This window comes from Notolepis coatsorum, assembly GCF_963971535.1.
Source record: "Notolepis coatsorum genome assembly, chromosome: 3".
In the NCBI taxonomy this organism is placed as follows: Eukaryota; Metazoa; Chordata; class Actinopteri; order Aulopiformes; family Paralepididae; genus Notolepis; species Notolepis coatsorum.
In genome coordinates, this window is record NC_140167.1 from 105,545,620 (window position 1) to 105,571,743 (window position 26,124).

Genomic DNA, 26,124 nt, shown 5'->3' on the forward strand with positions numbered 1-26,124 from the left:
GAGATGTGACTTTTGGCCTTTGGGCCTACTGTATGCTAATTTATGTTTGGAGTCGGAGATGGGCATGAAAGTGACTTTCCAGTCAATAGGTTGCAGTAGCAGTTGGATTCAGAACTTCCCCAAACAGTTTAATTTCTTAGTTGATTATTGGGATAGAAAGGCCTAATTGAAGACAATTAACCATATTCAATAGGGTATAAAGATAAAGGAGACATTTAATTTGAACAGGAAATAATCACTTATTTTCTCAAAAGTATCTCTAATCTGTATGTTCTGTTTTGTGTTTGTGTTGTGTTTACCATGCACCCTAGGTGACAGGGTGGAAATAAATCCCAACCTGAGCATGACATAAGAGCTAATTCTCCAATAATCCAAGATATTTCCCTAAGGGGATCAATAAAGGAATATCTTAATTTATCTTAAAATGGCCTCTATATGGTAAAGTGCCATTATACTATACCTTAGCCAGTTGAATTGACCGACTAACACCTATATGCTAAACTCCACTATAGTATGTGACTGGTGGCTTGTGTTTGAAAGATTATTCACATAGGGAACTGTACTTTGGCTTAGTTCAGTTAATCCCCCTCAGTAGGCTACTTCATGGTCAAATGAAAGAAATGTTGATCATGCTTATGATGATATGATGCATAATAATGCAGGACTTAGGTATAGTCTTTATTTGGCATGCAAACGACACGCACATGCGATGGGCGGCACACACACACACATGCAATTTTCTTGTGTCGCCTAATGCATGATGCATGACAGTAGCATACTGCCTGATTCCCCAATTAAATGTCCTCTTTCTATGTAAGGTATACTCTCTGTCTGTATTTCTCACTGTGACCAAGTTTAGTCTATTTGTATCTTAACCTAACTGGTTAAAATATTCTTAAATGAATTCTTGCGGTGATTGTTGTTGTTCTTGTTGCTGTGTCAGTTATACTCATATACGCATGCATTTGTGTATTGGCATATGGCCTCTGGCGAAGGTCGAACTATAAGTGAAAGTGACCAATACAACTGAAAAGCGCACTGATCGAATTGTAATTATCAAATTATAATTTAAGTAATTGCCCCCGTCAACTGTATGGGTAATGCGTTATGCGAGTGGAACAGATAAACCCAATCAGTCTCAGCCTTTCAACAGATAAGAATAACAACTACGGGGGGGTTATAGCTCTGAAGTAATGTTGGGCATTTATATGTAAATGATGCGCTCATTAATTGCCACCATTATACAGTGTGTAGACAGCGCTTGTCACTCATGAAAGTTTGTTGTTCGTTTTATCCAGACTCTATAGATAGAGCCATTTGCACAGATAGGGGCAATAGCAATTTGGAGGTGCCAGAACTTAGCAAACGTGTGCCGTTTGGGTGACTGACCACTGGAAGCCCATTGGCCGGCGGGTCGAGGTATTTGCATAACACCAGGGTTTATAGATCAACAGCCAAGTGAGACTGAGAATAAACACAGTTGAAAGTCCAGCTCAGATCACATAGGCGGCTTCTCTCCTTACTTGCATCATTGATGAAGTGTTTTCGCGTCAGTCTTTAGCCCATTTCAACATGGGATTCTGTGAAATTAGAGTTGTTGGAGAGTGTTTTCTGTTTGCTTTTCTGTTACGCGCCGTTCAGTGTACGACCACCACGAGGTACCTCACCTATGAAGAGGACGCGCCCGGGACAGAGATAGGACATTTGTCCCGAGATCTCAAGATTGACCCCGCGGAGGAGGAGGACCCCACGGGGACATCGTTCCGCTTCATGCAAGAGACAAACTCCTCTGCGATCCAGTTGAGGGAGATCGATGGACTTCTAAGCGTCGGCGAGACGACGATTGACCGAGAGCGACTCTGTCCCCGCTCCCCGCGGTGTTTCATCACCCTGGACGTCGTGGTCCTCTCCAAAGAAAAGTTTCAGCTCGTCCACGTCGAGATCGAAGTGAAGGACATCAACGACCATTCTCCGCGCTTCCTTCGCAACGAGACACGCCTGGAGATATCAGAGAATGTCCCGGTGGACTCCAGATTCCCATTGGAAATCGCCGTCGACCAGGATGTGGGTAATAACTACATTCAAAACTACACCATATCTCCGTCTAGTCACTTCGAGGTGGATGTGCGCGTTGGAGAAGACGGGGTGAAGTTTGCCGAACTGGTGCTGGTGAGAGAGTTGGACCGGGAGGTCGAAGACTCATATACGGTGGAAGTGACCGCGACAGACGGAGGAGTGCCACCCAAGTCCGCCTCGATGACCGTAAAAGTTAAAGTGTTGGATTTTAACGACAACAGTCCAACGTTCGAACGCAACTCGCTGACAGTTGAACTTCTCGAGGATTCTCCGGTCGGCCACCGCGTCTTGAAGGTGCGCGCGTTTGACCCGGACGACGGTGTCAACGGGGAGGTGATGTACTCGTTCGCCGACGACGGACCGTGTTCAGTTTTCAACATTGACCCGTATTCCGGCTCTGTCACCTTGAAAGCGCCGGTTGATTTCGAGAAGAAGAGATCATACGAACTGACCATCAGAGCCTCTGACTTAGGCACGCACTCGACCCCGTCGACCTGCAAAGTCGTGGTCGATATTATAGATGTTAATGATAACGCGCCGGAAATCAATATTAAGCCCATGACCTCCTCCACCAGTGATGGGATCGCGTACATTACGGAAGCCGCAGCAGCGGAGAGCTTCGTGGCCCTGATCAGCACCTCGGACAGGGACTCTGGCTCCAGCGGCGCCGTGCGCACCAGCCTACACGGGCACGGACACTTCAAGCTGCGGCAGGCCTACGGGGACACGTTCATGGTCGTTACCACAACGACTCTAGACAGAGAGAGGATCCCCGAGTACAACCTGACGGTGATAGCCGAAGACCTCGGAACTCCACCTTTCAAAACGGTCAGGCACTATACCATCCGCGTGACAGACGAGAATGACAACCCTCCCATCTTTAGTAAACCAGTTTATGAAGTGTCAGTCAAGGAGAACAACATCCCGGGTTCATACGTCACCACTGTTGTTGCACGGGATCCGGACGTGGGAAATAATGCCAAAGTGTCCTATAAACTCATTGACTCAGAGGTGCCAGGAGGAGGGGCCTTAATGTCCACTTATGTTTCTATAGATCCACTCTCTGGGTCATTGTATACTTTGAGATCTTTTGATTACGAGACACTCAAACAGATTGAACTGACCATCCGAGCCGAGGACAAAGGTTCCCCGTCTCAATCGAGCACGTCCAACATTAGGATCAGAGTCGTTGATCAGAATGACAACTACCCCCACTTCATTCTCCCTGCTCTTCACAACGACTCTGCTGACATTCCTTTGCCTTACAACGCGCCTGTGGGTTACCTTGCCCTTCGCGTCAAGGCCGAGGACCAGGATGAGGGTGTGAACGGCGAGCTCTTCTATCAGATAGTACAAGGTGACCCAAAGCTTTTCACCATAAACCAAGACACCGGAGACGTCGCTCTGAAACGGCGGCCGACAGCCGAGGTCGGAGACGCGTTGGAAATTAAAATCGCAGTGACCGACAACGGCAGGTCCCCCCTCTCTAGCAGCGCCACTGTCAGGTTTGTCATTTCAGACACACGGCCCTCCCAAGACCAAGTTGTCATTGTGCTGAGGTCAAGCGACGACGACGAGGGCCCCGCCGGTGTGGACGGTTCACTCGCTGTCATCATCGCCCTCAGCGGGGGCTGTTTGTTGCTGCTGATTGCAATAGTGATCGTCGTCATCACGCTCAACCGAGGGGGGCGGAGGAGCTCCAAGAGGGAGGTGTCCCGCAGCCTGTTTGACGGCAGGCCTCTCCCCCCCACGCTCGCCTCTGCGGAGCCCAACATCTACGGGGGCCGGCGTGGTGGTTCCATCCACGAGAGGACCGCCTCGTCTCTGCTGGACGACGGCCTGTACGAGGAGGAGGGCAGCGGAGACTCTGAAACAAAGGTGAGTCTACCCTCTCCGGTGTTGTTGCGCTCATTCAAATATGCATGTGATGTTTTTCAGAGTGCTGCCTTGATCTCAGTGCCAGGAATGAAAACTATACCCTTGCTGACGTTCTGTCTTATTCTCCATAGATGTTCCTGCCCTCAAAGCATTTCCACCCAGCATCCGTGTGGCAAGGTGACAAGTACTGCTTGCAAGCGAGGTAAGACCCACCACACCACATGTAATTCCAATTCTCTGGCAGCACGTGCCTCCTCATCTGCAGTCAACATCCTCTGTCTCGATGCACGGAGGGTACTTGACATGCGCTGTGCATGCACGCACATGTAATTCAGGTTGTACCGTGGAGTGGGGGCGGACTGGGGAAGAGGGTAGACGACACAGGCTCCATAAATGAGAAAAGACAACATAAATACATACCAGGGTTTGGAGTGTGTGAGTGTCTGTGTGTGTGTGTGGGGGTGTACAGATTACATGGGAACAGGATAACTGTAATTGGATTACAACAATTGGCCATATTCACATGGCGGCCATTTTGCTTTTCTGTCCTGCTCAGGTTGTGATTCCCTTTCCACCCTGTTGTTCCCAAATAAATCCCAACCTGAGCGCATGACATGAGAGCAAAATAGCCATCGTGTGAATATAATGGCAAACATCATTATACAACGGAAATCAGATTATAGATATACTTCTGTGAAAATAAGTGATTCTTTATTTCCTGTTCAATTGAAACGTATGTGTCTCCTTTATCTTAACATCCTATGGATTTACCAAAGGCACTTCGACCCCAAAAGCCTCCTGAAAGTAACCAGACAGCATTATAACCTCAGTTCTGGTGCATCATGTTACCGATTACAATTTTGCGAACAGGCAATCTGTAATCGACGACAAAGTAACCCGTCGCCGTGCACCGTGCGTCATCGTGCACCGCGTGTAACCATGCTTTGCACAGTGTGTGGAGTGGGTGTGAATCGGGCAAAGGCAGACAGGCGTCATAAATGAGAAAAAGGGCCCAACGTCAATAGTAATCAGCCTACGGTGGTTTGCTGATGTCTAATGTGTGTGTGATGGCGTCCACAGTGGGAACACGGACCAGCAGAGCGTGAAGGACAGCGGGAAAGGGGACAGTGACTTCAACGACAGTGACTCTGACATCAGCGGAGCCGGGGATGGTGTTAAGAAGAGCCTCAGTACCTTCCATCCCTGCAGGGCAAAGAGTAAGTTTCCCATCCACGCTGGGAGCGCTAACGGCCACAATGTCATATCACAAGAGGTTTGATAGGAGTTTTGATGATGGAACGGTATTTTGTTTTCCAGCACACATTTTACGTGATGTTTACAAGATGAAGACATGTTTTTTGTCTTCATCTTGTACAATTGTCACAGCACTATTTGATTTTAAATGGTCTATTTCAGCATACCTTTTTAATACTGCTGCAACACTGACATTCTTTTTGTATCTTGCTAACATAACATCCCTGATTATTCAACATGAGTGCATTTATAATAATTTATTTCAGATGTAGGGCTGGGTATCGAAATGTGATACTTTTGTGGTAATGATCAAATTGCTTCAATACTATCGAAAGATTTTATGGTATATAAAATTTGGTATTGAGTGACATTTTGATACCTAAGTAGTTCATCTCGTCAGTGTCAGTGAGCCAATGCGCACGTTTGTTCCAAGATACAATGTTTCCTTTGTTCAACCACAATCCAAAATCATCCAAAATGTAACAAAGCTGCTGATTGGCTCACACAGCACACACGACCCAGATAACGAAAATGTTCAAATGAGACCCAGCCCTATTCAAATGTCATGTTTTCGACTGACTTTTCCCCACCATATTAAGTAGTTTACTACTCTTTATTTACTGTATTTAGGGCTCTGATGTAACCATATAGTAGCACAACATGACATGATGTCAGTCAAATTCATTATTCATATGCTTTTAGATTGGCTTTTAATCAGCATGGTAATGTAGGCAAAGATACAAAGATGAATTGCTAGAAACCCATTGTTTTCTCTGTGTGGATAGTAATCTTTTCTGTGTTTACCTTTCTATTTCAGGTTCTTCCAATGCAGCCAACACTTCTTCTGTGGATCGACAAGGTACTTACTGTGTAATTCCAGCCCAAAGCCTGAAGGCCCCTAGAGACAATGCGTACACAATAGGCCTTTCCCAGACATCAGTCTACAACAACCCGCACGCCTATTCTACCTCCTGGAAGGCCTCGGGCTATGGTACCAATCCTTCTGTGTCTAGAAGTGCCATGCAGACCTTCCCCAAGACCGGGACCCTCCCTTTCACCTTCACTCACCAGCAGCGGGAGGCAAATGTCCGAGCAGGTGAAGCCGCCAAGCGCAGTCCAAATATCATAACTGTGGCAACTGCATTAGAGGTGGCAACCATTTTTTAAAGACCCCCATCAAGAGAAGAAAATTACCTTTTCATTGTTGCCTCAAATTCCTGGATGTATTGTAGGGCTATGTTCTAATATGCCACAAAAACATATAATATATTAACACATTTGATTTATAATGAAAAAGATGCATGGTCTCATATTTTTACATCAGAATTCCATTATTTTCGACTCCTGAACAATGGTAATTTGTAGTTGTTGCTGCTGACCCATCCTGCACTCAGAGGCTTGCATATAAAACGTGATTGTTGATTTTGAAATCATCTCCACTCCACTCCCTCTCCCATCATAGAAAACGTGGGAACACTTTAGCTTGAGAGTCCATTGTCGACTACATAATTATCAATAGTAGAAAAAGTCTTATCAGTTGACTATCAACAGCAAATACTACCCACAGTCAACTGGCACACTACTGACACTCTACACACAGTCGACAATGGAGTAAAAGTGTGACTGAAAATGTCACTGCTGTAGCGTTAACAATGGAGTGAAGGCTAGCATCACGTCACACCAAGACCTTCATGATGGCCCGCCCTCAACATCCTGTCATGCAGAACCATGTCAAACCCACGGAACAGCAACACACTCTGAACGTAATTTAATTAACCCTGGCATTGAAAATCGAATCTAGATGTGGGCAGAACACCCCCCAAAAATGTAAATAGCTGTACAATTTTCTTGTTGTTGCATTGTCAACAGATGTAAATGTTTTCTTGGATCAGATTGTAAATATTATTTTCTATTTATATCTTCGTATTTGTCACTTGTGACATCAGTGTTTTTCTTTTTTAATTAAATTTTCATAATAAATACATGATTAAAACAAATGAATGTCAGTGTTATTTATTTGCCTGTCAACTAATGTATTTTTTCTCTCAATTATTTTGATTTAAATTAAACACTGCAACATGATGTTCTCGCTACTTTACTCCTTATACAACTAATTATTTTCAATAAAGGACAACATTTGTCCCAGTGATGATCATATATCATGTTCCTATGTTTAATCAATATTTATGAACTAGAACAACTCTGAAATGAGATAATCCAGACAAATAGTGCAACATTTAGTTGTTTCCTCTCTGAGTTTCCGTCTTAAGGAATAGGGGACTAGCTTTGAAGACTTGTAGGTTGTTGTTTTGAGTTTTTACACCCAAATTACCTGTATTTCATAGTAGCGGGATGAGTTCTGAACCAGAAAAATACATCTTTATCCCTTGAAGGTGTCACAGCCACCTTCTCCATCTTCTCTAATGGATTCTCAATGGAGCTGTACATCAATCCACTCTCTTGTTTCTACCCAGGGGAGACGGTATAGTGAGTGTTTGCCTATACGAGCAGAGCCGTCCTAAGGCAGAGGAATAACTTATTCAAAGGCTGAAATTGAGCAGTATTCCCACAGAATTTGAATGGATAGAAACATCCACTCTTGGAGCATCACAGTAAGAATCTCTTCTGGTACAGTGGGCTGTACCAGTTTTGGAGTATCATGCTAATGTCTTCTGGTACATTATAAGGCAGCTGCCAGGAATTTGGATACTGTTGTCATGGAGGGAGGCATGCTGTATCTTTCAAGGTGGCACCTCTCTCTCTATTTTTACTTAGAGCAGGAAAAGTCTCTTGCTCCAGATAATGTTTCCATGGAAATCAGCATTGTTACATGCGTGGTGTATGCATGGATAGTGCATGGAATATAGAGGCCTTGCGCACAATGTTTGTGTTGTTGTCTCTCTTCCATCATGGCTGCCTGTAACCCTTAAAAAAGAGGCAAATGTATGCAATAATAATAATAATAATAATAATTTTAATAATAATAATAATAATAATAATAATAATAATAATAATAACACAATTTAAATAATAATACTAATAATAACAGAACAGTCCTAATGTGTGTCTTTATTAAATAAATTTATTAAGTCTGGTTATTGTATAACACGTATACAATTGTAAGATGCATTATGATGTATTATGAATTTAATACCTTACACTGCATTAAGTAAAACATTAGGCTACCATCAGTATAAGCAAACATTGGTTTATTTCAGGGACAGTTAATTAAGACTTTCATTCGAAAATGAGATATCCACTACATGATGAAATGTGAAAACTGAATTACCAAAATGATCTCCCTGTACAGAATGATTCAATTTGCCAGCTGTCTTACATTTACATTTAGCTGATGCTTTTATTCAAAGTGATTTACAAGTTCTGTACAACAAGTCAGCAGGAAGGGTATCTGGCAGCTAAGGGTCAGTGATATTGTTTGTCAGTGTCGAACTTGAGTGCTACACTCTTGAGTGCATAGTAGTATAGACATATTAGCATAGTCGTTTACTACTTACTTTACTTACTTAAGATTTAAAGCTAGAATCTGTGATGCTGCCAAACAGCGACCTCTACAAGCAAAAGAGCCCCACTTGGTAATTGGTATTGAAATTGGAGTTTAGTGGGGATAGGGGAGAGAGGTTGCTATTGCTGGCCCACACCTCAGACTCTGTGCAATGCCAAGTGGGTCTCCTTTGCCTCGCTGTCGCCGTTTAATGGCATTAAAGATTATACCTTTAAAAGGATGTGTTCATCTGTACTTGGAATATAATGGTTAGCCTATTTATAGTTTTTAAATGAAACCCTTCATACAGTACCTAGTGCAGTGGATAATTGGGAGGTGGGCAGACTGTCATCATACCATCCACTATAAGTGACTTGTAATTAGGCCGATATGAGTATGCAGTCATGTCTATTTATATATAGTACTTTAAACACAAAATAAGTTTGATCCAAAGTGCTTTACACACACACACACACTTAATTTAATTTAATTTAAAATCTTTATTTTAACTTGTGAGACACTGAGGTTACCCTCATTAACAGTGACGGCGAGCTTACAAAACTAGACAGTTAATACAACATATATACATGTAGGCATATCAAATAAGAATGAACAATATAAATCAGTTAAAGACAGTTACAAGTCGATACGCAGTGGCCGGAGATCATACTTTTAAATGCAGCAAGAGAAGAAAGAACCTCTGACCTCACTCAGAGCATGCCAGGTGTTTGAATCTTCAAAGGAAAAAGCTATTTTACCTAGTTCAGAGCAAACTCAAGGAACCCTACACACACACACACACACACACACACACACACACACACACACACACACACACACACACACACACACACACACACACACACACACACACACACACACACACACACACACACACACACACACACACACACACACACACACACACACACACACACACACACACACACACACACACACACACACACACACACACACACACACACACACACACACAGTCTAATGAGCCTTTTATATCTTGTATATCGTCTCCTTTTCTTATCTTTTTCTTTATTAAATATATATAACTCAGTGGATTGGGAAGATCTAACAGGCAGTTCCACAATCTCAGGGCTGCTATGGAAAATGCCCTCTCACCTTTTAGTTTTGACCTGGAACCGAGAGCTCCTGAAAGGAGCATAGGAATTGAGAAATATACCCAAATAGATGTGTGTGAAATCAAACCAAAGGCACCCAGTTGAAAGCAACTCCATAAACTCTTCATAATAATATATTCAGGTAAAGAAATATGTACATCTCTCAATCAAGGGGAAGAAGCCCATTGGGGAAGTGGATTGGTTTTCATCAACAACTTAAAATAGCCAAGCGTGCTTTAATATTGAATTTCATTAATGATTTAAAGTGTGCATTTGCTATAGGTGAACTCATTATGTAGCCTACCACCAAAACATTACGTCCCAAGATGTCAATTTGAGCTCTTTTCATGCTTGTGGCTATTAACCTCATGTTGGAATTATCTGTGATAATTCTTGGAATGTTTTGTACAACAGGAGACTTCCTTCTTACCACAGATATTCCCTTCAAATATATATATATAGTATATAGTATACAATACTGTATATAGTACGCTATATGTAGTATTTGGTGGTTTTTTGTGCTGCTGTTGATCCTGTTCTGTCTCATCTCAGCAGAGCCGCTGGTGTTGTTTGGGTACAGATCATACGAGTAGAATTCACACTTTTTTACTCCAAGTTCATGCACTTCTCCTGAACCGTTCCCCTCCCTCACCCCAGATGATTTGTTTATTAAAATACTTTTAGAATTGTGTTTCTTTTTCAGCTGTCATAAGGCAAAATAAGGAATGTTAACCACAACCAGTTGCCCAAGAGATAAAAAAAAATGTCTAGTACAAAATCCAGATTTAGCTTTACAGTATGTTGCATTCGAGGTTGTCTAGCTGCTGCAGTACAGTACATCTACAGGAGTACTAATCGACCACAGGATAAAAGCTACATAATGTACATTATGTCTTAACCATAACCGTTAACACTTTCAGTGCCAGCCATTAGACACGGCCCTCTGTAGCCAGGCCAACACTAGATAGATAGGGATCGGTCACCTTGTTTGTAGAGCTATAACTATATTCTATATTATAGCTATTGTCGTGGAATATATTATCATGTCATTATGGATCTGTGTTGTTTTATCATTTTACAGACTGTTACACTGAGATCAGCGTAATGTGTGTGTGTCTCTTTAAAAGACACACACAATAGTCCTCTGTCCTCCCCGGCCAGCCAAAACAATGTTGTTATTAACTCCTGTAGATGGGAGCCATTTCAGAATATCCTTGTGTATTAAACTATTAAACTGAATGGCCCTTCTAAGGTTTCTCTCCTCCACACTGCCTGTGGAGCTTTTTTCCCTATTGTTAGGTTTTAGTGAGTTTTTCCTTACCTTCGCGTGGGGTATGTCTGGGAGTGCTTGCATTCTTTCATTTATTTGCATTCATCTAAAAATGTTTGGACCTTATGGTGTTCTTGTTCTGTTCTTGACTTATTGTTATGTTTTCTTCTTGACTTGTTTAAAGAAGACCTGTACGGCCCATGGGGACATTAACGTGTGTTGTCGGGCCCTATAAATAAACTTGATTTGATTTGATTTGATTTTGCCATATAGGCCATAAGCCACATAGACAGTTACAATGAGTATTCTATTATAAAGGCCCAGACTATAGGTCACGGGATTGTGTTTCTTCAGAGCCATAATCCAAGGTTATGGGAACTGTTAGACGGAGCTGTTTTCCTTCCAGGCTATAGCCATAACATAGTCGTATTATTAATTTCTCTAACCAGCCATTTTGTTTTCTTCTACGTTATGTCATGTATTTAATTGTATGTCTGACCAAGGCTCGGGGTCAGTCTTCGGCCAGACGCTAGTGGGTTAACATATACTGTCTCTGGCTGTTGACTGCCCTTTCATACGTGGCCACATTGAAATAAACGTTCTTGTTATTGTTAATAAACTTTTCTATTATTAATAATGACTCAGAATGATTTGTAAACGGCTCATCGTTTAGTCCATAGAGATTTCCCATTACACTATGGATATAATAGCAAAAAAGAGATAATTTTTCCATGCATACATTCGCGCGTTATACCATGGTGAATATAATATATGTTTTTTGATCGGTCTGGAGTAATTCCTGAAAAGCTGAGGAATAGCCTTATAGCCATATTATACTATAACCGTTGTCGTTTCTTGCCTGGACCCGCTATTATTCTCAAATCAAATCTATATCATAGCGCTGCTGTCGGGACAAAACCTCATAACTCCATTTTTTGAATTTTTTTTTATTATATAAATCAACTCCGTAGATCATCCTCCATATGTGTGTGTGGGTTTTACAAAGTTTAAACAATGGGAAAGCATTAAACCGATCATCTGTCTAAACCTCCTAACTCTATTCACCCTCAAATCTGTGTTAGTTTTTTTCATCTGCTGAAAAGTTGGGTTTTTGGAGTTATGATGTTTTGTCCCGACAGCAGCGATAGGTACTATTTATTATGTTTCATCATGAATGCATGAAAGGGGGGGGGGGGGGGGGTCGTTTTTTTATGCTTTGATCGCCACCAACGGCATACGTTGTGGACTAACGTTACAGACACATGTTCGGATCGATATGAAGACATGCTTGGATCAACGCAATATTGATATCATATAGCCCTTACCTTGACTAGGATGTACCTCAAAAAGAATATTCCAATTATCTGATCGCGATTCCAAGTATTGATGTCCATCGTGGAGCCAACATAATCCACCACACATCATGCGTCGGGAGCATTTGATTCTTCTCAATCCGACCGTTATAATCGCACAGCTTGAGCAAAAAGAAGAAAACTACCCGGACCCATTAATTAGATCGACGCACAGGCCAAGATACAAGGTTTCAAAGGGTGCTCAATACCACCGTCTAGCTGGATGCGGCCGGTATTGCACTGGCGACCTCAGACTCATTCCCTATGGTAACAACAGGCTCCCTGGGTGGATAATGAATACAAATATCGAAAAAAAGGAAAAAAGACCCAGAAACGTAAAAAGTCGTTTATGGCACTGAACGACATAGGCCCAGAAACAATTTAAGTTTATGTTTATGTTTATTTAGGATCCCCATTAGCTTTTGCACTTGACAAAAGCTATTCTTCCTGGGGTCTGGCACTTACAACAATACAACAATATTCAATACATTACATCATTATCAACATCAACATCAATTACATCATCAATTACATCATTATCAACATCATTAACAATCTCATCCTCAGTTAGGATGATATTGTACAAGATATTTATTAGTAAAAAGTATTAAAATCAAATAAATAGTGCTTCCTGAGCAGCACTCACTTCCATCAACATAAATACAATTAAAAGTCAATTGGTTTTCACCGCTATGCCATAAGGGTTCAGTGCATGCTCGTTAGAAGATGGTATTTAAATTTGTTCTTGAAAATGGTTTTGGATTCAATATCAGCGAAGTAGCTTGGCAATGAGTTCCATTCCATGATAGCTCTGTAAGTCACAGAAGATTTTAGTAGATTTGTTCTACTAAACTTCTAACGGTAGTGTTTCCTGTACTTTTCACAGTGTACTGACCTGAAACAATAGAGTCAAGAGGAATGAAGACACAACCTGTTCACTTCGTGCTCCAAATCTCCTCTGGGGAGAGGGCGGAAACCGTCACCTAGAGGGACCTGGCGCATCACCTGAACTAATAGGTTCCGCCCTTAACTTCCTGTATAACCAATTCTCCATCTCACAGTAAATGTGAACTTAGTTAATCATATTAGCGTATAGCTGGCAACATGAAGTTTACCACAATTCTTCTAATCATAATAATTAGATATAAACAATTGCAAAAATGACACAAGATTATGCACATATTCTTGAGAGTATGACACTTACATAATATATACATAATGTGGGATTTCTGCCACAGCTATAGCAGTGCAACGCTGCGCAGCGCTGTAATATGGATCAGGTGCTTATTGGCCACAGTCCTCTGTTATTCAGGTTTCAGCCTCAAATGAACATGTGTGAAAGCAAACGAGCTGCGAGTCAAGGATTCCAAAATAAATTATGTAATAGCTATCTGCGGATCCACGGCCCCGAGGAAAAACGAAATAATTTCCGAAAGTGCTGCCAAGGAAGTGCCACCGGTGAGAACCACCACATATACCGGGCTGGGTTTCAGAAGCAAATTAATACAGTTATTTTTATTTTATTTCTATTTATTTCTATTTAGTTGCGGGGAAAGAGGGACTGAGGCCAGTATTCCTTTACTAGTAATATCTACGTTTGGGCTGCTGTGGTAATATGGGGAGCAGGGAGAAGACCGAGAGCTGTTGAATGACTGGAGCACAACGCACAGTGTTTCTCTCAACTCTCAGCACAGTGCGTGTTGAGCAATTCACTTAAAACCCCCCATTCTCTGATTAGATTGTTTGTCGTGACTGCCTCTGAATGTCTGGTCCTCATCATAGGAGATGGAACTGTCAACAGCAGATTCGCACACAGACAAGAAATTCCTTAATTTAGCCGCAGAGTTGAGTTCATTCAAGGCTGTGTGGAATAACAGGCCACAGAATGAAGAAGCAAGGTCATACTTTTTTTTAGCTCGTACTGATGTGCAGCGGTATGACAGATAGCCAATTGTACACAGGAGGGAAATGCATTTATCAATCAATACAATATGGCGTATACTGTATTACTGCTTTATACTTTCCTTGTAGGTCAAACAGATGCCCATTGACCCGACAACTTGTGCCACAAGGTATAATTGTCTGCAGAGTTTCGCAAGGGGGAATGTGTTATTAGGAAACGACATTAGCGGTCAACGCATTGTTTCATAACCAGGAACCATACCACACAATGACCTACAGCGTGGCCGTTATATATTTGAATCCTGACAGCAACTCACTTCAATCAGGTTCATCTCCTGAGGCGATGAGCCAGGAAATTAGCTAGTTATAAATTCATCACCAGACGAGTAGGGATCTGCACAAGTCTTTTCCAGTCTTGGCACCTGGTATTGTCATAATGTGTTTATTACTATTAGTTTATTTATTTATTTGTTGAAGATTATTTTTAAGCCACTTCTGCTCTCTTTGATAGCAGAAGGCATGGGGTGTGGGGGGGTCGAGTGGTGTGTGTGGGGTGGGGTGGTGGGTTGGATGGGGGGCATGCAACAAAGGCTAGGAATCAGAGTTTAACCCACAACGTGCCAGGCACATGGCATTCACAACAACAGGACACCCCAGCCCAGTAAAAAAAGAAATCCCCCAGATGGCCACCTTTTTGGCAGTCCATAGAGCTGGGGCATTCTGGACTGGCATCATTCAGTTCTCCTTGCCCATCACACGGTGCTATTCATGGATTCTTATGACATGGTGTAGGCTACTCCGCCAGACCAGTGCTTCTATGTAGCCAGAAGTGCCTGACTTTAAACCAGAGCCACATGAATTTTACATGTGAGAAATTCTTTTTTTCCCACATTTCATCAGATGCGTTTCTAATTCATGTGTACACTTGGTACACTTGGTAAACTGCATGTTTGATTTAGAGTGACGACGTGTTTACACAATTCCACAAACGTGTTATTTTCCGTGAAAATTCAACTGAAATGTTGCTTTGACACACAGGCTATTATGGCTAATATGCCGTCACATTTACTACGGGGAGATTGCATATATAGAAATCACATGTTCGCACATGTCATACAGTGAAAATGCAACTTGTGAGATCCCGCAAGCACAGGTGAAATTGTGTAAAGTGTTCTGAGATCACACTGGAAATACACATGATGATGTGGAGAAACTGTGATTTTTCACACTGAATTTCATTTCATGTATCTTTGACTGGTATAATTACCATGTGAAAAAAAGGCTTTCATTTCTGGTGGACAAATATAAACGGAAGAAGCGTTCTTCACGGGACCCCATATGGGGGCGGAAAAGGACGCCAGCCGAAGGAGTTAGATTCATTCCGAGCATGCTGACTCAGGAAAGGTCATCGTGCAGCCTGTCGATGGAGGTACAATAACATTATCTCCAGGCCTACTCGTGTCATCAACCAGACCCATCGACCAGGGGGCATCGATATCACTCGCACTTTCACCATATTATCTCCACTATGGCTGTTAGACAATTATCTCGGAGGTAGCAATTCCCGGTCCGTTCTCTTGGGCCTACTGTGAACAATTTTCCTGCATCATGTGAGATAATGTTAAATCTGCACTGAATCCCTCATCAGCGTCCCGCGCTTTGATCTGTCTCGCTGGGATATCAGCAGACACATCAGTCGCCAAGACCGCAAAAGCAACACCATTTACTAAATGACGGGGTGTTATCACTGACGGCTTAGGCCACGATTCAAACGAATGCCATTGTTGATAGCGCCGCGGCGCACACTGACTGCCGCGTGCCACTGACTGGGTCTGTGTGTCTTTGGTCACATTGCAATCGTAAGATGTCGAAGCAAATACTCTGAAGCCAGACTTACTGATACAAGCCGGAGAGGTTTCTAAGGTGTGTTTAGTCGCTGGTAAGCGCCGGTCCCCTCGCTTCAGTAGTCTTGAGGTTTCTAAGGTGTGTTTAGTCGCTGGTAAGCGCCGGTCCCCTCGCTTCAGTAGTCTTGAGGTTTCTAAGGTGTGTTTAGTCGCTGGTAAGCGCCGGTCCCCTCGCTTCAGTAGTCTGGGGGACAGAGCAGGTGTTTGAAAGGTGCCAGCTGCTCCCTCCAACATAACTTCAAAGACTAATTTATCAGAGATTAAGGTGAGTTATTTCTGACTCACTCAAAATATGCGTTCCACTGATGGAACAGCAGTGCTCTTGTAGCTCTGACATTGGTTATTTGGGATGCTTGTTGTGCCCCCTGACCCTGTAGGGGGCCAGAGAGAGATAAATAGCTGACAGATTTGCTGCCCCATGGTATGGCTGATTAAAGCTCTGAAGATAAACTCTAGCCTACTTTAAATACCCAAATTAGATTATACTATGAATGTCAAGTACAATCCTATCGATTCCTATGGAGTGAGTTGTGTTTACACATGGACAAAAGAGTTCTGCATTGTACCTTAAAATTCAGGTCTGTTTTACTTCTGCATCTTTAACATAACTGATTAATCTAATCTAATCTAATCTAATCTAATCTAATCTAATCAATCAAATTGAATGTGAAGAAAATGAAATCAAAACAAATGGAAAGCCAATAAGCCAGTAGTGGGGCAACAATGTTTCCCCCTATAATTACAGATTTAGGCTTTGTAGAAATATTGTCAAACTCTAATAGTTTTATGAAAATCTAGGGAGACGTTTCATGAATATCTAGGCCATATATTACATATATCTGAATGATTAATACATACCATATACCAACTACCATTATTCTGAATGAATAAAATGTAATTTGCTCAAAGTCAGCCTCTGCAGCAAGAGAAGAGTATCATGACTGCGGTTTGGAAGGTCCATTTTTCATACATTAGCCTTTGAATAACATAAAAATTATGAATCACAATTTTATTTATTGTCAAACTAAATCTGTAATGCGCCCAAACAGCAGTTTTGAACAATGCTGGAGAATATTATGTGATATAGCTTGTCTTGTCCACGTATATCCATTTCCCAAACAAACTGACTGCACTCACCTCGCCTGGACAAGGCCAGTTATGATTTCTTACTTTTTTTTGTCAATCGAAGGTGCTCCTGCCCATTTTAAACCCTGCACACACACAGTTAGACACACACACACACGCATGCATGCACGCATGCACGCACGCACGCACGCACGCACACACGCACGCACGCACACACACACACACACACACACACACACACACACACACACACACACACACACACACACACACACACACACACACACACACACACACACACACACACACACACACACACACACACACACACACACACACACACACACACACACACACACACACACACACACACACACACACACACACACACACACACACACACACGCATAGTCTCACCTGGACCCAATTACAACAGAGCCTCTTTTCTACTCTTATTTTACTTTTATTTCAATTTATGTGATGTCTTAGTCCTCTAGTATTAAGTTATATAACATATATATACTGTATATTGTCCCATTCTCCGTTTTATGGATTGATTTGCATATATTATATTGTCCCTAAAATTTTATAAAATGCTAATAACAAAATATACTGTTTTGAATGCAAGAACATGAGTGCAGCGGAGCTATGAATGTGTTTACATGGTAACCTGTGCTGCTGGCACACTATACACGTGATCTAAAATACCACACAGTGTGATGCTGCTGAGTGGATAAATGCATCCTCCTGGGAAACCATCCATAAACCTGAAAACCTTGACAAAATAAATCAGGGCTGCCCTCTCTTAGTCAATTACCGGTAGTCAATTAATCATTCTGTTTGATCTTAGTCAAATAAGACCTTGTTGGTTGTGTTAAGGTCCGATTACATTGAGGATCTATTTGATAATAAATATAATACTTTTGGCAGTTCAGGCTTAATGGGCTCAGTGGCACGACAACCTACTGTATGAGGGCAGGAGAGCAGGAATGCATGTGTGAGATAGAGAGATGACATGTAATGAATGAGATAGAGCAGGGATAGAGCAGGGGTGGCCAACCAGTCTAAGAGCCACAAAAAGTACTGTGGTACCACAAAGAGCCACACCATACCAGCGTTTCTCAACCTTTTTTTCAGTCACGGCACCCTTCATAATAAGTACCCTGTGAGACCATCGGTTGCAAAATTACGACATCACTTTTAGCTATTTTTAAAAAGTCTGTAAATGTTTATTTAAAAATGTTTTAGGCACATGTACATAGTCAATGGGTCCTGTTGTTCAGCCTCACAATGCTATTGGATAGTAAATGTGTTTATAGGTCCCACCCTCTGATGTCTTTTTTAACAGGGTTAAAATCCCAAGGCACCCCAGTCTAAAATAAGAAGAAGTTCAAGTTTCAACTTTGCTTTTCTCTCTCTCAACTGTCAAGGCAGCACCTCTCTCTCTCTCTCTCTCTCTCTCTCTCTCTCTCTCTCTCTCTCTCTCTCTCTCTCTCTCTCTCTCTCTCTCTCTCTCTCTCTCTCTCTCTCTCTCTCTCTCTCTCTCTCTCTCTCTCTCTCTCTCTCTCTCTCTCTCTCTCTCTCTCTCTCTCTCTCTCTCTCTCTCTCTCTCCAAACATCAAAATATAACAATTTTCAATAGCCTGCCTACCACACAGTAACTTACCTGTCGCTCCTCAGTGGTACTTCTGGCACTCCTTGCTTGCCAACATCCTCTTCAGATTCGGCTTGTATTCAGTTGTGGCCACTTGAAGCAGTTCCTTCACATGTGTGTCAGTCAAAAGAGGTCTGTGCTTGGATTTCACAAGTTTCAGGGTAGAAAACAATAAATTAATAAAGGGCAGATGATTTAGAGGGGGTTTGGTAGCTGTACTGAATTTTGCCATCCGGACACATGCAATTTTAAATATTAATATTGAATATCAGGCCTATACATGACCATATTATGGCCAAGTCATACATCTATGGATCGGGCCAAATCTCATCTTTCCAATGGTAAGAGTTCAATCTGGATTTAGTACCACCAGGCGCCCGTCACAGGGCAGCAAAGACTGTGAATTAAATCATAGAGACAAGAAGATAGATACCAGTCCTCTCTCTGTGTTCAGTAGAAAGCTATTTGGCTGCACGTTAGCCTAGCTTAGCACAATGAATGGAAGCGGACATGGTCGGTTAGCTAGGCATTGTCCAACTAATACCTTTCCCAGCCAGATAGCGTTCTACTGAACGCAGAGAGAGGACTGGTATCTATCTTATTGTCTCTCTCTAGAGAAGACGGTAAGCTAATTTCCCAAAATGTTGGCATGTTCCTTTAAGTGTAATACAATCACCAGAGCGAGTATGATAAGGTCCAGAGTTCCAGTCCAGTAATGAAGTGATGTAGGGTGGAAGATCATCAATAATGGCTTCATGCAGAAACAGATGCCAGAGCAAGTCACATCTCTTTACCAGGGAGGACCATCCAACTGTGTCATATAGGATACAATGATGGGTACCATAACCAGTGATAAGTCTAAGGGCAGAATGATTTACAGAATCCAAAGGCTTTAGAGTGGAAAAACCAGCATGTCTATACTCTACGTCCCCATAATCCAAAACCACCCTCCTATAAGCATAGGAGCATAGGTTTTGTTTCTGTACAAAAAGCCAACCTTCTGTCACAATTTACCTATAATAGTATCTACATGGCATTTAAATGTAAATTTGTCACCAAGCCAGATACCATATTTAAATTCTTTAACTATTTAAATATAATTTAGCTACATATGAGTGTCAGGTGTTTTCTGATGGTTTGCATCAGTGTGGGCTTCCAGATAAGGTAGACTTTAGTGCTCTGAGGCACTGTGCCACTGGCGGACTCAGAGGGGGGGGGCAGGGGCGGCCCTCCTGGTGCCCCCACGGTTGAAAAACGTGCGCTTAAGTGCCCTTTTGAGTGAAAGAAATTAGAGGATGTGCCCTATTGGTGCCCCCATGGTTGAAAAATGCGCGCTAAAGTGCCCTTTTGAGTGGCGAAAAATTTGAAGGTGTGCCCCTGCCCTTCAAACAGCCTGAGTCCGCCACTGCTGTGCTGAATAAAAACCACCTGGTTGGGAAGCCACCATCAGTGCATTGTGTGTGTTGCTCATTATTGGTCGGCCCAGAGCTGTGGAGGCACAGTGCAGCTGGGTAGGTCAGTGCCGATTCACACTATTAGATCGTATGAGAGGAGGTTTGCGAGGAGTAACCCCAGTTATATGAGTGACAAAAAAGAAAAAAAATGTCTGCTAATCAGTGGGAGGTTTTGGATGGGGTCATGGCACTGACACGGGAACAGTTCAGGGGTCAGACAATAAGGGTCAGCTTATCTCTCTGCCTAAGGCTGAGGATGTAGAGCTGGGGAAGGGTATTAGAAAAGCAGCTATAGCGGCGTGTCTAACAGAGGTTCTTGATTTGGCTGCATGGGAGATAAGATCAGAGAGAGAGTAGAGGGCAACCCTGTGTCACGCCCATGCGTGAAATACACCCACCAGTCCACTACAGGATCCCGTCTCACGGGGATGGACTACCAGAGCCAGGCCTAGGGAGACGCTGTCATTTTCATATCTTGCCATGAAGATGAAGGGCTCAGTCATTTGATGAAAGTCCTACTGGGAAAACTCAGGGAATAGCCTAAACATTCACCTTGGAAATATCACAAGAAATAATCATGACACCTTCAAAGCGGGAGTGTATCCTTTTGAGATACAGGGGAATTTATGTATTGACTGTTGGCTTGACATTATTTTCATATAGTCAACATAGCCTACAAATGTCTATTGTGGTGTAATGTGATGTGAAACCTACAATGCATTTATTCTACGCACTAGCATGTTGCATCCAGCCAACACCAGATCATAGCTCGTATCCAGAAGTCACAGAAAACGGGCATTGTACTTTTTCCTGCAACTACTTAAAGCCCAACTTGCAGGTTAAACCCTACTCTTCAATTATGGGTAGTTTACATCATTGGTATCTGTATTAAGCCCCAGTATACCCGTTCAGTTTGATAAGCCCACCAATCAGTGATCTGCTCGTCCGGCCTCAAACAGCGTCCTGCAAGGCCGTGACTTTCAAACCCCTATGAATCTAATGAGTTCATCAAAGACCGGTCATACCGTATGCTCGCCTTGTCCCCCCCCCCGTCAAGGTGTTAACCATTGATAAGAGTTGCAAGATCTATATTTTATTTTAACAAGCAAGATTTATTGATAATTCTTTCCTTAGTACATCTACTTGAGTTGTTCAAATAGGGTTATCATCAATCAAGTGATAATCCTTCCCTCATATGTCATAGGGGGCTGGTGAGTGTACATCTCACAGCTTAAATGAATGAGGTAATTTGTTCTAATGCTTGCTGTTTGGAAACCCCTCTAACATTGAATGAAATAGATTACAAATTCTTCTTTCCTTCTTTTGCTATTTTAGAGAAAAGACAGACATCTGTACATATTATACCTAAGATATATACATAATGAATGAAGTAGATCTATGCCATGTGTCTTTCCAAATGGCAATAATTTTATATATTAGTCTCTTTGAGAGATAAGCTGAATGCCAGGTACAGTGTTGTAAATTCAACCTGTGAAAAATAATTAGAATTACTTTTTAAAGAGGCATCCCTCCGTCCAATGGTCTTATTTTCAAGCCCCAAGCATAGCTTAGTTTTTGAAAATAGACGCAAAAAAATTAGAATGCTGTCTTAGGGAGTCATTCCTTAAAACAACCGGTCTATTTCCAGGCTTCATTACACCGCAAGGCTCTGGAATATAGACGCTAAAAAATAGAATCCTAAATAGGAGGTCAATCATAGGGAGGCCATCTTTAGTACACCGGTCTATTTCCAGGCTTCATTACACCGCAAGGCTCTAGAATATAGACGCTAAAAAATAGAATCCTAAATAGGAGGTCAATCATAGGGAGGCCATCCTTAGTACACTGGTCTATTTCCAGGCTTCATTACACCGCAAGGCTCTGGAATATAGACGCAAAAAAATAGAATGATATTATAGCTTACCAGTATTTTTAGAAGAAGTAACACGAAGAAAAAGATTTAGTTTCAAAAAGTTTTAATTAAAAAATACAAGAGTTACAAAAGAATGCACAATTATCATAGGATCTATTACAGCAGAAAAAAGGCCTCAAGTCAAAATGAAAATGTGAAGTCTCCTCGTTTCACGGGGTGTTTATATAATACAGAAATACGTCATAAGATTACACCCCTCTTGACAGTACAGTCCCAATCAGTGTACAATACGTAATAACGACCACTCCTCTTCCATTCTTTCGTTACTGTAACTAAAAAAGTAACAGATTAATTTGTGTTGGGAAAGTCCCTCATACCATACTGTATGTTTTGTAAGCAAGAAATAAAGAAATATATAGCCTATGTGTTCAATACAGTACTCATATACTTTAAACCTTGGTTAATATGTTTCATACATCATACATGTAACTTCAAAATGTAGTTTTATAGTTTCAAAATGTATGAATGCTCCTTCTGCCTTATGACAGGAAAGGGTTAACCATGCACTTCTCCCCCTCGCCTCTTCTGAGTGGAATCTTCAAGGTTGTCTGTACAAAAGTCACATTCCAACAGTAACAGAGGGTTTCTCTTTCACACTATAATGTGTATTTAGATATAGCAGTATACAGGTTCACACAAGTAGGGAGGAGAAATATATAATAATAAAAAAACACATTCTTCATAATCACTGACTTTTAAATCAGGGCCATACTCATTCTTTTAACAAGCTAATCTAACACATTGATTCAAACAGATATATGTTTAATTTTCAGTGTTTCTGGAGTAGGGCTTTACATGGTGTTGCGACTCTCTCCGTCTTGGCGCGTGGCTTGGTCGTCTGGGATTCTGGTACTCCGACCAAAATCTAGTAGGGGGTGAGATGGAGCGTGCTCCCTCAGGTGTCCGAGAGGTCATCATTCTTTGGCCACGCTGGCTGTGACCTTTGACAGTATCTAATTTAATTATACATTTTTTTCCATTTGACGCCGGAAATTCCACTCCGAAAGGGATAAAAAGGTCCATGCACGAATAACATGCATGCGCAAATCAAAAAAGCTTATCAGAGCTATCAGGGCCATGACGTCACATCAGGTATCTTTCCCCTACTTCTGATCCACTACAAGGAGTTTTGACGAGTGCAGAAATCTATTTCCTTGATCCAAATGGACGCCTTACAAGACGCAAATGGGTTTAATCGTTGGGAGACTTTGATGGACCAGCTACAACTGGTTGAAACAAGGTAGTTATAATGTTTTTAATGTCGTAAAAAAAGAACTACATTTACCACTAGGCAGCCTGTTGTTCAGTACAGCAGCGCTACTGGTCTGTGGGCTGTCGCCTTATCCCCGGGTCATAGTACCAAGCTGGCTATATGGCTCTGGCTAACGTTACCCCGCTAACCAGGGACGTGCACAGGACTTTAGAGGGGCAGGTGCTCAAAGGCTGAAAAGGGCACTATACCTGTGTGTCTTTTAACCGAGCGCGCACAGCGCGCAAACCATATTTTTAGGGGCCCTTTTCGGGCGGGGGGGGGGGGGCCCTTTTTATGCTTTTTGGGGGGTTTTGGTGATCAAATATTGAATATTGAACTATAATAATCAGTGCAGGAGCTCACTTATCCTTGAAAGACACTTTTATCACTGACTTAAAAGGCCCATACATCTCCATAAATGTTCAGGGGGGAGGGAATAAGTGCTTACCCTACAGATCCCAAGAAGTGCTGTATATTCTGTATTGTTTAATGTCACGATGGGGTAGGTAGAATGCAATAATACAGAAAGGGAAGGAATGGAGGAGGCAGAGGCGAGGAGTGAAGCTTGGAGAAGGGTGTTTACTGTAGAATCCAGTGCAATACAAGGAACATACAGAAACGACATAACAAACTTCACAATACAAAACAACAAACACTAAGACTTACTAGAGGGAGAACGGTGCGACACGACGTGGATAGGAACAGGGGGTAACTGGAGGTATGTCGCCACAAGGAAGGGAGGACAGACAGACACCTAAATACCCAGACTAATTAACAAATCAAGAACACCTGGTCAACACAGAATCACAACACAACGACCAAAGGCACTGACAAACTAAACAACTAGACACTACGGCAATGACACACAACAACACAACAAGGGGTGACATCACACATAGACAGGAGTGGCCCAAAATAATAAACAATTAGACACAAATTCTATTATTTGGAACCAGAGCAAAATGGCCGCCTGTACCAACAGGCTAGTCTGGCCACTAGAGGGTAGGAGACCAATGTCAGGCCGAGGGCCAATGTCAGATGGAGGGCATTGCCCAAAGTTAGGTGGAGGGTACTGCCCAATGTTACCATCCTGCCCAGTCCAGCCAGGACCGGGCCTAGGATCATGACAGTTTAATATAAATTCCTTTTTTTATTCCAATCCCGATTTGTATTTGAGATGCCCAAATCCCATCGGACTTAATAATAATAATTTAATAATAATTTACTTGACTTCTTCGTGTCCCTCAATGAGTGTAATACCAGCATTCAACTGTATGCGCCACAGCGGTTTCTATCATCATCATCATCATCACCACCCACGCTATGCATAAAATAGGTCCGCGGAGAGGCACGCTGAGGAGGCCGTGCAAACTGCAATGGAATATGGGGCATCTCTCTCTCTCTTTACCTAATATTTTGATTCTATCCTGACATTTTTCAGTTGGAAGGGCAGTCTATATGCGTAACGGTAAAACATTTATTTTTTTTATTTTTTATTTCTTTTCAAAAAGGGCACTTTCTTATGAGGCTCAAGAAGGCAGGTGCTCAAGCACCCCTTGGGCTCTATGTGTGCACGTGCCTGCTGTTCAGTAGTGTTTCAAAGCCTCCAATGAGACTTACTCTGACATGCTAGGCCTAATGCACTGCTTGCTCTATTGTTCATTCCTTATTTATGGATAAATCTGTCAATAAAGCCTTTCATTGATTGGTATTTAAAAACCCACACGAGGTATTGATCAATAGGAGCGGTCACGGCCAGTGCATCGTCTGATGAAGATACTTTACATTTTGTTATTTAGCTGAACACTTTTATCCAAAGTCACTTAGTTACAAGTTCTGTACAACAAGTCGGCATGAAGGGTACAACTCTGGCAGCTAAGGGTCAGTGATATTGTTCATTAAACATTGTTGAACTTGAGTGTTACAGTCTTGAGTGCATAGTAGTAAAGACATACAGTATTGGCATAGTAGGTAGTAATATAGGCACAGTAGATTCTTTAGTATCAGAGTGCATACTAGTAAAAGACGGTACTAAGGTTACTCGTTCTTTTTATTATTATTATTATTTAGTTATTAATAAAAAATTATATATATATATCATTTTACATTACAAAAAGAAATGTCCATTTCAGATATTGATTGAAAAGGTGTGTTTTTAGTCAATGGCAGGAAATTGGGCAGGTTTCAGTACTTCCCCATCTCTCTCTCTCTCTCTCTCTCTCTCTCTCTCTCTCTCTCTCTCTCTCTCTCTCTCTCCTCCCACAGACACAGACCCATCCCAGGGGGTCGTCTCCCTCACCTTGGGGCCCTTCCCTCCCGACGTGGCCCTCCTGAAGGTCACAGTGGGGGGCGAGGGCGACGCCCTAACCAGGACCCAGAGCCGGAGGTGTCCAGGCTTCCTCACTCCAACGGAAGCCACTCCTACCAGCTCCACGTCCCATTCACACACCCCGCCGTGGGTCAAGAGGTGA

The 26,124-nt window shown here is 42.2% G+C and overlaps 1 protein-coding gene across 1 annotated transcript; it reads left to right on the top strand.

Moving 5' to 3' along the window:
* Window positions 1–1,572: 1,572 nt before the first annotated feature.
* On the top strand, window positions 1,573–26,124 carry LOC311225941 (protocadherin 8; the record flags this gene model as incomplete). Its single annotated transcript, XM_084311331.1, has 5 exons — window positions 1,573–3,954; window positions 4,086–4,156; window positions 5,035–5,171; window positions 6,026–6,304; window positions 25,919–26,124. 5 exons carry the CDS (start codon window positions 1,573–1,575, stop codon window positions 26,122–26,124), a joined length of 3,075 nt encoding a protein of 1,024 aa, XP_084167457.1.